This window comes from Diceros bicornis, chromosome 2 (genome assembly GCF_020826845.1).
Source record: "Diceros bicornis minor isolate mBicDic1 chromosome 2, mDicBic1.mat.cur, whole genome shotgun sequence".
NCBI lineage: Eukaryota > Metazoa > Chordata > Mammalia > Perissodactyla > Rhinocerotidae > Diceros > Diceros bicornis.
Window position 1 is genome coordinate 55,208,118 of NC_080741.1, and position 12,425 is coordinate 55,220,542.

Consider the following 12,425-nt stretch of genomic DNA (forward strand, 5'->3'; position numbering starts at 1 on the left):
TTTTTACTGTGTGTTTGGTAAAAGTTTATATGCAGTATTCCCATTGAATCCTAATTATGCTCCCAGGAAGTGGGTACCACTTGGCCCCTTTTTAGTTGAGGATACTTGAAATTACTTTCTCAACATAACTCAGCTAGTAAAAGATGAATGAAACAAAGTGTAACAAGAGAATAGAGAAAGATCAGCTACAGAAAATTAACCATCAGTGCTTGAAATACTGGCACTTCTGTTTTATGCTTTCCCAAGGGTCAGGCTGGGAACCGGAGACACAGGTATGACATACCTTAACCTAGGTCGTCCCTCCTCTGGTTCCCACATAGAGCCTTGGGAAAAGGTGTGCACATGAACCAGGGACAGCCGTGGCCAAACGGGCCTCTCTCATCCAAGAGAGGAGCACTGCGCTCTGGGGAGCCGAGTGCCGATCACACCTTTCCCTTCTGATTAACACCTTGTAAAGATGAGTCAGCTCTTGGCTCTTGGGGTTTTCCCAGGAGATAGAATTCTTTCTTTTCCCTTTGCTTCATAGATTTTCCCACAAGCAATCAGAATTCCTGTAATTTTTATTAAGAATTCCAGACACCCCAGCAATAATTTCCAGACACCACAGCCTCTGTTAACATAACAAGCCATTTTATAATTGGGTTCACTTCATTAGCCCAAAGTTTCTGCACTTGGAAGGGAAGCGCCTCCTTCCCCGGGATGTTAGACCACGGGGAAGGAGGCCTCCAGGAGAGCTTGCTTCAGGATGAGGGCCCCTTTGGCAGCCCCAAGTGCTGGGAGGCCTCGTGTCTGATCTGTTCTCTGTTACTCCACGGGACTGCACATTAGAATGGACAGGAAGACTGGCTGTATTTAGAGTGAAACAAAAATTAGAGATTTCATCAGTATATTGATTTGTGGCCAAAAATAAATGTTGGACATTGCCATAGTATAAGCTTTTAGTTTTCTGAGAGATTCATCCACAGAATGTGTTTTGAGATTTGCTGAGAGTTTCTCTTCTTACATCTACATTAGGTTGTATCCATATGCCACCAACAAGCAACAGAACATTCTGATGTTATTTTCTCCGACTGTTCTCCTGGGAAGGAGTTTAACCAGAGAGTTCCTGAATGTCAGGCAGACTTTCTCAGGTGCAGCCTTGAGAAGGACTGACTAGGCACCTGCCATAGCAAACCAGCTTCTCTTTTTCAGCCATTTTTAATATTTACTTTAGTTCAGACTTTAAAGATGAACTAGATAATATTTGGGTAAAGTGATGAATGTCTTAAATACACACAAACCTTAGCCGGAGGACCTGCCATGTGCCAGACGTGATGCTAAGGGACTGTAGAGGTCAAAGATGAGTGAGTCAGTTCCTTCCTCACAAAGAATACATTCTGATGGCAGAGGTACTGCCTGATTTAGAAGAAGGCAGAGAAAAGAAAGAGAACCAGCTGGGGTTGAGAGACAGGAAAGTAGGTGTAGCATTTTCAGGCTTTAAGGCAAAGGTGGTAAGGGAAAAGTCTTAGGGTTTTATGGAAACTTGGTATGGAAAAGAGGGAGCAATGAGGAGGGTGAGGAGAGACTTTTTACAGGAAGTGGTCCTGAGGCTAAGCTTGCAGCATGGGTGAGAATTAGCCAGGGAGACATGAGAAGGAGCCGTACCCTAGGCAGCTGGCATCGGGTGAGTAAATATCTGGGTGGGAGAGAAAACTGAAGGGGGGTTGTTGTCACTGCCAAGTGCCCTGGGAGGCAGTGAGTGGAAGTAGGTGGGGCTGAGTACTTAGGTACGGGGGCCAGCCCCCAGGGAGACCTGCTGGACAGGCCCATGGATTTTATATTACACATGAAAGAGGTCTTGAGTGGGTTTTACAGAGGGGAGCAGCAGGATCAGAGTCACCTTTGACTTCGATCAATCTGGAGGATGACTTTGTTGGGGCCAAGCTTTGAGTCAGGAAGAGCAGTTGGGACAGTTATGGAACTCTACTACATTAAATCTACACGGATGGTAGGGTGGGGAGAGAAGAGTGGAATCTGAGTAATTTCTGGAGGAAAAATTAGTGATTACTTGGGTCAAGAAGTTGGGGATGAAGGAGAGAAAGAAGTCTAAGGGTGATGCTCTAGTTTCCGACTTGGGAGTCTGGCTGGGTGGTGGTGGCACTGACGGAGAGAGAAGAGCAGGGAGAGCAGCACTAAGGAAAAGCGGTGCTGTGTGGGGCTGGGCGAGTCTGAGGCACCTGAGGGAAGTCCAGGTAGAGCTGACAGATGCACAGTTGGGCACTTGGATCTGCCACTGAGGGGAGAGGCCAAGGCTGGAGCGCAGATCTGGAGATGAATAGCGTCCAGGTGGTTGCTGACGCTTTTTGATGGAAAGGAAGTAAGGCAGACAAGGGGCACTGGGAATATAAACTCAATATGAAAATGAGTGCTTGAGGGGTGGGTGGAGGATGAGGATCCTATGAAAAGGAGGAAACTCTGGAGTCTGGGGCCTGGAAGCTGAGGGAACAGAGAGTGTCAAGGAGGAGGAGCAGTTGGCCAACACAGCCAGGAAGATTCAAGAGAGACCTCTCTATAGGGTTTGGCAATTAGGAGGCCACTGGGAGTTGCAGAGAAAGGAGTTCTGGTGGCATCTTGGTGGGCAGGGGACGTGGCCAAGGCAGATTCTGGTCGGCTGAGGCATGGATGGGCAACAAGGAAGCAGAGATGGCAGTTAAACCATGAGTGGAGGACACTGGGTGGTAAGGTCAGCTCAGCCTCTGCATTCCAGGGAAGGAAGCCAAGTTTGGGTTAGCTTTGTGGGATCTGCGCTCAATTCAGTTTCTTTTATTGTTTCCCTGATTCCTCCTTTTCCTTTTTCTTCTTTCCCTACTCCTCTTCCCTCCATCCCTTCCTCCGTATATTTTTAACCACGTAGTATAACCTTGGCCGTCATGGAACTTATATTCTGGTGAGGAGGCAGGCATTAAATGATCAAAGCCTTGAGCAATGCCTTGATTACTTATAATCAACTTCACAAATAATTGATTATTATCATTTTGATAAGTGCTATACCAGAAAAGTAGAGGGCGTTAAGAGACCATAACCAAGGAGTTCTACCTTCTCTTGAGTATTACTTCCTACAAGCAAACCAAGAAGAGAAGTAATGTGCATTAGAAGGCACTGAATATATTAGCTGACTATAAAATATCATTTGTTTGGTCTAATTTTTAGTTAGAATTTCCAGTCAAATACCACTTTTGCCTTTAATGGAAAAAGTCAAACTTTCCAAGTCCTTTTTGACCCCTCCAGTCGGTATTAAACTGGGACATAATAATGGTAATTAATGCAGTGTTGACTGTGTCTGACATTTTTCCAAGAGACAAGATGAAAGAGATGATATACATCTCAAAGGATAGGAAATCTCTGGTTTATCTTTCACAGCATAATGAAATATACTTTTATCATTAGAGTCAAGTAGAATCTTATTAAGACTTGCTGTGCAAGGTAACTCCAAGAGAAAATATCTGTTGCCCTTGACTACCACGTGCATATTTGCTTTATGTAATGCAAGGAAACTTTTAATTGCCGGTGTTAAATTCTCTGAAGTTAATTTCACATCACCTTGACGTTAAGCTAACAAGCAGACAGGTCATTCTTGGTTGTCTGGATCATTTAATAGCATCATATTCAAGAATATGAGCGGCAGAGGATTTTAAAGAAAACTGATAGTGAGAGCTCAGAACTATGAAATAACTCGTCGGAAAAAATAGAGGATTTTTTTCTTCTCCCCTTTCACTGCTCTGGCAAAAGTGGGTTACATTTTCTTTCTTCAGAGAGAGAGATCAGTATGGGTTTTATGCCAGAGGCCATTTAATACATGAATGATTTGTAGGTAAGTTTATTGTAGCCAATGGGTGCAGTCAACTGTGTAATAGAAATATTGTCAAAAAGCCGGGATTATTATTTAAATAAGTGCAGTGTTAAATTTGATTACATACTTTTTAAAGCTAATAAAACATTTCATTGCTCTCAAACTATTTCCCATAGTCCCATTTAGTCAGAAAACATAAATTAAGTGAGGCTCTGCATAGAAAATTACTCAGGCTTTGCGTCGATGGAAGCATGCATGGAAAAGCTTGGCAGCCTCACAAGTTAAAGACGAAAGGATATAAAAGGGGTTGGCAGGCTCCTATACGGGCTGGTGGGGACACTTTTATCCTTGAAGAATTATGGAAAATGACTGCCTAGGAGAGTGCGTGCTTGAGATGGCCCCCATGGGCGTGGAATTGTAGGAAGCCTAGATGCGAATCAGAGTGAGGCCTCTTCTTTCCTTATCACAGAGAGAAAGAAGACACCCAGGTGGATAAAATTCTGTTCGCTTGGACATAGGCTCTTTCCAGAAACATTCGCCACTTTCTTTTTCTAAAAAATGTAATTGTTTTTGTTTTAAATAAATCAAAGTAAGGCCTTTGGATGCCAACGTGGGGATGTGACATTTTAAATTGTGCTATTTGCTGAGCTTATCCTGTGACAGGTCTTCATTTCCACCAAATGTCAAGGATCAGTGTCTTGCGTTCATTTTAATGAAATATTGTGCTGATAAGGGTTATGAATGCCAAGTTTAAGCTGTAAATTACTAAATGTCGGACTGCTTCATGCTTTGTGAATTCACTAGGGAGCAAGCTAATGAAGGTTTCTTTCTCGCTTCTCCTTACAGTTAGGGATTCACGGCTATGCTTTTGCAATCACAAATAATGGATATATTCTGACGCATCCAGAACTCAGACCACTGGTAAGAGAAATACTTATTTCTGTGTTTCTCCTTTTATGATTTTAAAAGATTTTCTTCAGTTCCACAGTGATCACACTTTACAGCTGTTTTCGATTGAAAAGTTCAGTTCACAATATTGTCTCCTAAAGGTTGTTTTAATAGTTTATAACTGGTATTTTGACTTATGATATATAATGTAGGATAAATATATTTACATCATGCTTTTGTATATACGTCCGTATATATCTATGTGCATTTATTTCATATCTGCCAATATATGGAAAAATTTTTAACTCTAGACAGCTTGAAACTCATCATAATGGAGACCTTTATATAGCAAATAGTCTCCTTACACTCCAACCCGAGACCCACTTATTGCAAGTTACATTTGATACAACCAATTAGTCCCAGGATCCCTGGAAATTCATTACCATGGGATTTGCCCCCAAATTACATAGCCTAAGCCCAGTGCCTCCTGCGTCGAAGGTATTCAACAATACCTTTTTTGTTTAATTGGAACAGTTGAGATTTTCTCCATTTCCTGCTTAAGCCATATCCAGTAGTGTTGTTTGGTGACCTGACGTGTAAACCATTTTCTTCCAGCATCGTTTTCACTCTCTCTGAAGTGAGTGGGGTTAGGCCAAGTCCAGGACAGCCCATGGTCACTGAGGAGAGGCTGCCTGGAGCACTGTGTTGAGGAGGATTCTGAGGGTAGCCGGGCTTGTTGGATAGGAGGCCCTTGTCCATTGGCGGTATTTCCTGTGGACTCTGGAGGGGTGTTGGCAGTGAGCGCCACGTGTTTGCTATTCCAGGACTAGTCACACATGTTGAGAAAAGGACTCCCTTTGGGTTTATATGTGTTGAGCTAATTTTAAAGAAGATATAAAAAGAGTAATATAGTAAACTCTGCTTTTGAAAGTTAAGGAAGTGTAGGTCATTTCCTATAGCAATCTACACACACACACACATTTTCACATGTACCCATCCATCCCATGTGTCTTTTTCCCTTTCATGAAAATTAAAAAACAGCAGCACTGTCTGCTATACAAATATTTATTGGTGAAGCATTGTGGGGAACAGTTTGCTTTTTGCTTGAATCGTTGTTTAGAAAAAGTTCATGTTTGAGCTCCATCATCATCCGACTTGCTCTAATCACCTTGGTATTAATGGAGTCATGGCCACATCATGTGGATCCCATATGCATGCTCTAAGATGGAATTTAAGGTAATATTTGATTTCAAAAATTTTTCATCAGAAAAAGATTGAGTTAACTGATTAGCTAATTCCAAATGTAACTCAGATTTATTGAAAAGTCTGATTGAAAAAGCTACTAAATTATTAAGGATATTTAAATCTAAAAGCATATTTAAGTCTAAAAAGCTTAGCACATTACCCATTTCCTAGCTGCCCAGTTGGGGGTGGTAGGGGTTATGTTTGGTGTGGCCGAGGGTGAGTTCCCAGTGCTTATTTATTCCAAGTTGCAGTGGAACAGAGTAGATGAAACAATCAAACCTGGATCTTCTGCCAATGAATGAATCTATTTATCAGCTTTTAAAGAAGGAATAAAATGGAACCAGATGTCACAAGTCACCAAGGTTACCTTCCCTCTCTCTGCAGCAGCGGGAGCAGCTCCCATCTGCATGGTCAACTCACAAAGTCTTTCTGGTCTTTTATATCTTCTGGTCATGCAGCAAATGGCCTGTGTGCAAATAGTCCATCTGATGCACTTTCAGGAGCTGTAGCCACTGAGAGGGCAGCTGAAGGGCTCTTAGAAAGCAGGCCAAGCAGTCAGCACCAATCATCTCCTGACGGTGCAAATACTCATAAGCACAAGTCATTTCTGTTCTTCTCACATTGAAACATTGCACTGAATGATTTCACCAAAAGTGGTAGCCAGGGTCAAGTTCCCATAAATGGGATGGCCCGAGCAGATGTCCCATATCTCACTTGTGAGAACCCAAACCAGATGAGCCATTTTGCAATTGATCCATGATAAGAACATAAGAAATGGCTAGGCCAATGGGCATCTATCCTGTTTATCTGTCTCTGACCCTGAGGCCATGAGATATTTAGAAGAGGTTTGGAGTGATGCCAACCAATGAGGATTACACAAACTAACCCATCTGAATGTGATCAAAAAGTGGATGTTGACTCTGCCTTGTGTTTTGCATCTTCCTCCTGGGAAAGAGAGAGCAGTGAAGTGGAGGGACCTCAACTTCAGCAATACACAGGTTGCCCTTGACTCCTAGTCCTGCCACATCCCAGCTGCATGACTTTGGGCAAGTCACACAGCCTCTCTGAGCATCATTTTCTTTTGTAATCTTACCATAACCATAGTGTATATATCATAGCGTGGTTGTCAGAGTAAATGGGATAATGCAAGCAAAGAGCCTTGTGTGACAAAGCAGGCCCCAGGACATCATGGGGACAGTGTGGTTATACCGGCACCCTGTTTGTGTTACATCGGCTCTGGCAATCTGTGCTCAGCTGCTATAAAAGTTGGAAGGACATGGAGGTGGTAGATGCTTAGGGGGATCTAAAGAGCACTTTTTGATTATTCAGTTGGTTCAGATTTTTATGATCAACGTCAATGAGGGGACATGTGCACATACACACACATACACACATAAGTGAACAGGTACAGAGTCCTTGGCATCATGCAGTCTGCATGCAATCGTAATTTCAGTCTGCCATCAATTTAGTCTGTGCAACCTCGACCAAGCCTGTCTGTTCCTGTCTATCTGTCTCTCCCCTCTCTATATCTGTCTCTCTCTCACACAGGACAAGCGTGCACACACACGCACACCCACATTGTCAATTTTCTTGGGTAACTCTGGTCTAGAAGACAGGGAAACAACAACTGTACTATGAGGTTCTACGTGAGCCCTACCACGTGAGGAAACTGAAGTTTCTTGTTGTTATTTGTTTTTAAAGTAGCAATAAGAATAATGCTAGAAGCCTCAGTAACTGAAGAGTCAATCTACATGGATGGAATACTTCTGGCTCTGGCATGTACACGTGATTGGTTCGTCTCTGTTTTGTTCACCTGAACAACAAAAGCAGAAAGCTTTTTCCCTCCTTCTTCCTCACCACCAGTCCACTCAGCACTTAGTAGGGACTCAGGAGATGAATGAATGAAGGGATCCTCTGAAGCCACTGTTTTCATTTTCACTTACTTTGGGTCCTTCTGGAGAATGTAACTTGCAAGCTTCTCCTAGAAACCTGGGGTCTGCACCAGACACAGACCCACCCTGGTGGGAACCCTCACACACAGCCAGGAGCAGCCAGCTATCAGCAGCTTCCCTGGCTAGTCAGGCAGGGAATCCTCCTTCAGACCTGACTCACCTTCTCCCAAGCCAGCCATATAATCGGATTCTTATTGTAAGTGGATGTTCCCCTCCGCTCTGGCTGAGGCTGCCAGATGAGATGGCGTGTGTGAGCGTGGGGTTGTGGCCAGCGTGGGAGGATGGAGCAAGCTCACTTAAAATAACTCATATTCCCTCTCTCTCTGCCACTGAGGTTGTTTCTGCCCCTGCAGCCAGAGGAAAGAAGTGGGTTTCTCTGAAGCACAATACCAATATTTTTCTAATTTGTCCAATAAAATCTTTCCCCCAAACTTAATGTTTGGCTAGATTTTATCCAGTGTTTTCTGTAATCTTGTATGATTTGGGTGTGAATCATGAAGGGTCTTCGAGAATAGCTCAGATGTGGGAGCCTTACTCAGCAGGCTCGCTTTGGTTTAATTGGCAAAACTGCTAAAGTAATACTTTTCTGTTGATAACTGGGCTCTCCTTAGTCCTTCTCCAAGTGTTTCTTAACCACCCTATCCTTTCCACCAGCTTATGACTTCCAGTGGACTAACTGACATTCATTCAACAAACATTTACCTGGTGCCAGGTGTGGGGGTCCTGTGTTAGGCTGGGGGCTGATGCAGCTGTCTTTAACTGAGCTGGGGACCACTTCATGGGTGGGGGCCAGTACCTACTCTCTGGGTGGAGAATGGAACAGCAGCACAGCCAGAAGGATTCAAGTTAGACCTTGAGGAATGCTTTTTGGGTAGTTATTAAACATCTGGAAATGTTTTCTTGGTCTCTATCATTCTTTAACATTCAGGTTAAAAATATTTCAAAGTATAGTTACTGTCTAGATTGAGTTTTTCTGCACTTTATTCTTCCCATGTCTTTGAAAGCTTTATGGATTTTTAAAAAAGGTGAAGACCTGAATAAATCTGTTTTTCTTTTGCCCAACAGGGCGTTGAGGGAGATAAGACTGAAAAGGTGCCACCGTTGGCATAATCTGATTTTTGTTGAGATTTTGGTGATCCATCTGCCCCTCCTTCTTAGAAGAAAGGGACATCTAAGTTGATTTGCTTCCCCCAGGAGGCCTGGAATGTGGACCTGGTCAAACCACCAAGAGAACACAAAGAAGGCTCCCTTCCAGCAGCCACAGCATGGGCAGGGCTCCACAGAGAAGCCTGGGGCAGGCAAAATCTAGGACTTGCTTCCACGAAGCCCACGTTGATGTCTGCCAAAAGCTGTTTGCTTTGTGTCTGCAAGCCCAGAAGATGAGGAAAGATGCTGGAGGGTTTCTACTCTGGACGAAAATTTGCCAGTCACATGGGTCACTGGGTGTGGTGGTGGATGAGATGGGAGGTGGGAATGATGGAGAGAAATCTTCATTCATTCCTTCCACACTTACTGGACATCCACTATGTTCTAGGCCTGAGCAAGTTGATTGGAGTGGTTACAGAGATGGGCCCTGCCTCAAAGAACTCAAAATCTAAGCAGATGGATAAGGTTTTATACTTAGGATACATAAGTTGACTATAGACACCGCCAGGGAAGAAGCATTTTTGTTTATTATTGTTGTTGTTGGTCTTAGTATGTTTTTCTAACTTTCGTTGATTCCTTTTTATGTGGCAGGCACTGTACAAAGTGTTTTACATGTGTTAAAGCTTTTAATCATTAATTTAATAGCAAGCCTATGATGTAGGTGTGGTGGAAAGGCCCAGAGGCTCAAGGGAAGGGTGTGTGTGAGGGCAGACCTGGGTGGAAATGAGTCTGAAGGCAGCTGGAGTAGGATTGTAGACAGCTGTGAGTGCCAGCCTGAGGAGTTGGGGTTCTCTGAGGGGAAGGTGAACATTCCCACGTTACATCCGGGAAGCTGAGGCACCAAGTGATACAGTGGTGAGGTGACTAGAAAGTGCCAGAACCAGGAGGCCTAACCCAGATCAGTTTAGATGTGCTAAATTCACTCTGCTGCGGTGGTTGGTTCTTCAGGAAATGGGAGGCAGAGTGTGGGAGGGTGGGAGTGACCAAGAGGCCTGCTCTCTGCAGCCGCATGGATGAATAACAGGGTTATCACTGGACGATATAGTTAGAATCTGTCTAGACTAGCACTGTCCAGTGAGAATATAATGCAAGCCACAAGCATAGCTGCCTGTGTAATTTAAAATTTTCTAGTAGTAGCCACATCTAAAAAAGTAAAAAAGAAACAGGTGAAATTAAGTTTAAAGATATATTTTAATTAACTCGATATGTCCCAAACCACATTGTTTCCACATGCAATCAATATAAAAATTATTAATGTGATATTTTACATTATTTTCATACTAATCTTTGAAATATAGTGTGTATTTTGCACTCATAGCACATTTCAATTCTGACCAGCCACATTTCAGGTGCTCAAGAGCCACATGAGGCTCGTGGCTACTGTACGGGACAGCATAGGTCTACAGTATGACCAGACATTTTGGACCCTTCTAGATAAAATGGATGGTAGGACCTCCTCTTTCCTTCAAGTGAATTATAACAAACTCCTCCTCCTCCACCACCACCACTACCACCACCGCCACCACCGCCGCCACCACCACTACACCACCACCACCACCACCACCACCACCACCACCACCACCACCACCACCACTCCCACTACACCACCACCACCACCAGCGCCGCCACCACCACCACCATCACTACCACCCGTCACTGTTCCATCCTGGGAGTCTGTGCAAATTGTTGGTGGCTACTTAGCCTCCTCCATTGTGGCTTTGACCCCTCCCTCCCAGGCTGTGGCCTCTCTCGCCTCCGGGAATGGAAGTGGGGAGTTGTTCAGAATTCAGGGACATCAAGTTGATAGCCAGAGCAGATGGCTCCCTGGTTTGGCTGCGCAGCTCTGGCTCTTTCAGCCGTGTGGGTTCACTCCTAACCCATGTAGACTTCCTGAACCAAACTGTGTGGCGCAGGCCACATCCGGTGAGCCTGAGCTGTCAGGTTGTCTAAATCAGAATATTCGGGCACCCAAACTATTTCTTTGTTCTATCAAACTCATTAGCTCTTCAGTGAGCCCAAATTCTGCAGATAACTGTGTCATCTTCCTAACTCGTTACAGAATCCTCTCCCTCCCTCTGGAATTCATTGTTGTTGCTGTTCTAGCCACCAGCTCTCTGTGCACAGCCTGGGTTGTGTCTGATGTCACCAGCCTCTCCCTTGTGTCACTCTTTAACTGTCCCTGCCCCACTCCAACATTGATTCTGCTTCTTTGTTCTTGTGGATGCCCAGACGGTTCATTTTTCCGTGTCCTTTTGCTGTTGCACCTGGGTTGTAGACAGGCCCTTGCAGAAGGTCATTGAATACATGGATTAACATGTGAACATGCTAATAAATGTAAATATTCTTATACCATAGTCCTCTCATATGGAATTAAGTGGACATTCCTACACACACATGTAAATATATGTTAAATGCTAAGGAGACAGTGTATATCGTAAACCAATTTAAATAGGAGCTTAAAAGGTAGGGGCACTATTAGAATCCTTGTGGAAGTCCCACTGACTTAGCTCAAGCAATGGGCCATGTGAGGGGATTCTGTATAATTCCAGAAAAATTCAATGTGAAGTTTAAATGTGATCTTTATATCATTATGCAGATCCTCAGTTATGCAAGGGCTTGCTTCCATCCCACATCTAACAGTTTTCCTTTTTTGTATAATTCTTGGACCAGGAATGGCTCAATTAATTTTCCTCAATTTCTCCTTCCCATCCACACCTACTCAATGCAAATGCTAAGAGTTCTTTTTAGTTCAACAGGGGTGGGTGTGACCTCCACCTGTAGCTTTTTCTGGACCCCTCCTCATGCCATCCACCCTCATGTCCTATTGGATCTGGCTCCAAAGACACCCCAAGCTCACCCACCTCTCTCTTTCACTACCCCCTGCTCAGGGCCACTGTCCTGTTTCTCCTGGGTGACTTCAGTCCCCTTATAGCTCCTCTCTGGGCACCTGTTTTTGCGGCCCACCCCCACCCAGCACTATTCACTCAGGAGTCAGAGGGGGTTTCACAGACGTCAATCAGGTGATGTAGCTTCCCTTGGCATTTAGAGTAAAACCTGAACTCCTGGCTGTGACCCCAGCACCCCGCTAGATCTGGCTCCACCTCCCTGACCTCCCTGAGCTTGTGCGGCTGCCCACAGTGCTCACTATGCTCCAGCCATACTCCAGCCCTTTTGCCCATTCTTCAGAAACCCCAAACTCCTTCTTGTTCCCAATCTTTGTGCCTGCTCTTCCCTCTACCTGGAATCTTGTACCAGATACACCCATGGCTGGCTTGTTCTCATCTTCCACGTCTCATCTCAGATGTCACCCCCGCGGAGAGGCGTCCCTGCTCCCTGACCGAAGGAGCCACACTGCTCCTCCGTCA

General features: G+C 44.3%; 1 protein-coding gene across 1 annotated transcript in view; it reads left to right on the plus strand.

Moving 5' to 3' along the window:
• CACNA2D3 (calcium voltage-gated channel auxiliary subunit alpha2delta 3) overlaps nt 1-12,425 on the plus strand; it is an 853,260-nt gene that overhangs the window by 640,052 nt on the left and 200,783 nt on the right. Inside the window, exon 16 of the mRNA XM_058561298.1 lies at nt 4,676-4,750. Coding sequence (XP_058417281.1) covers nt 4,676-4,750 — 75 coding nt within the window. The remainder of the gene's footprint in view (nt 1-4,675; nt 4,751-12,425) is intronic.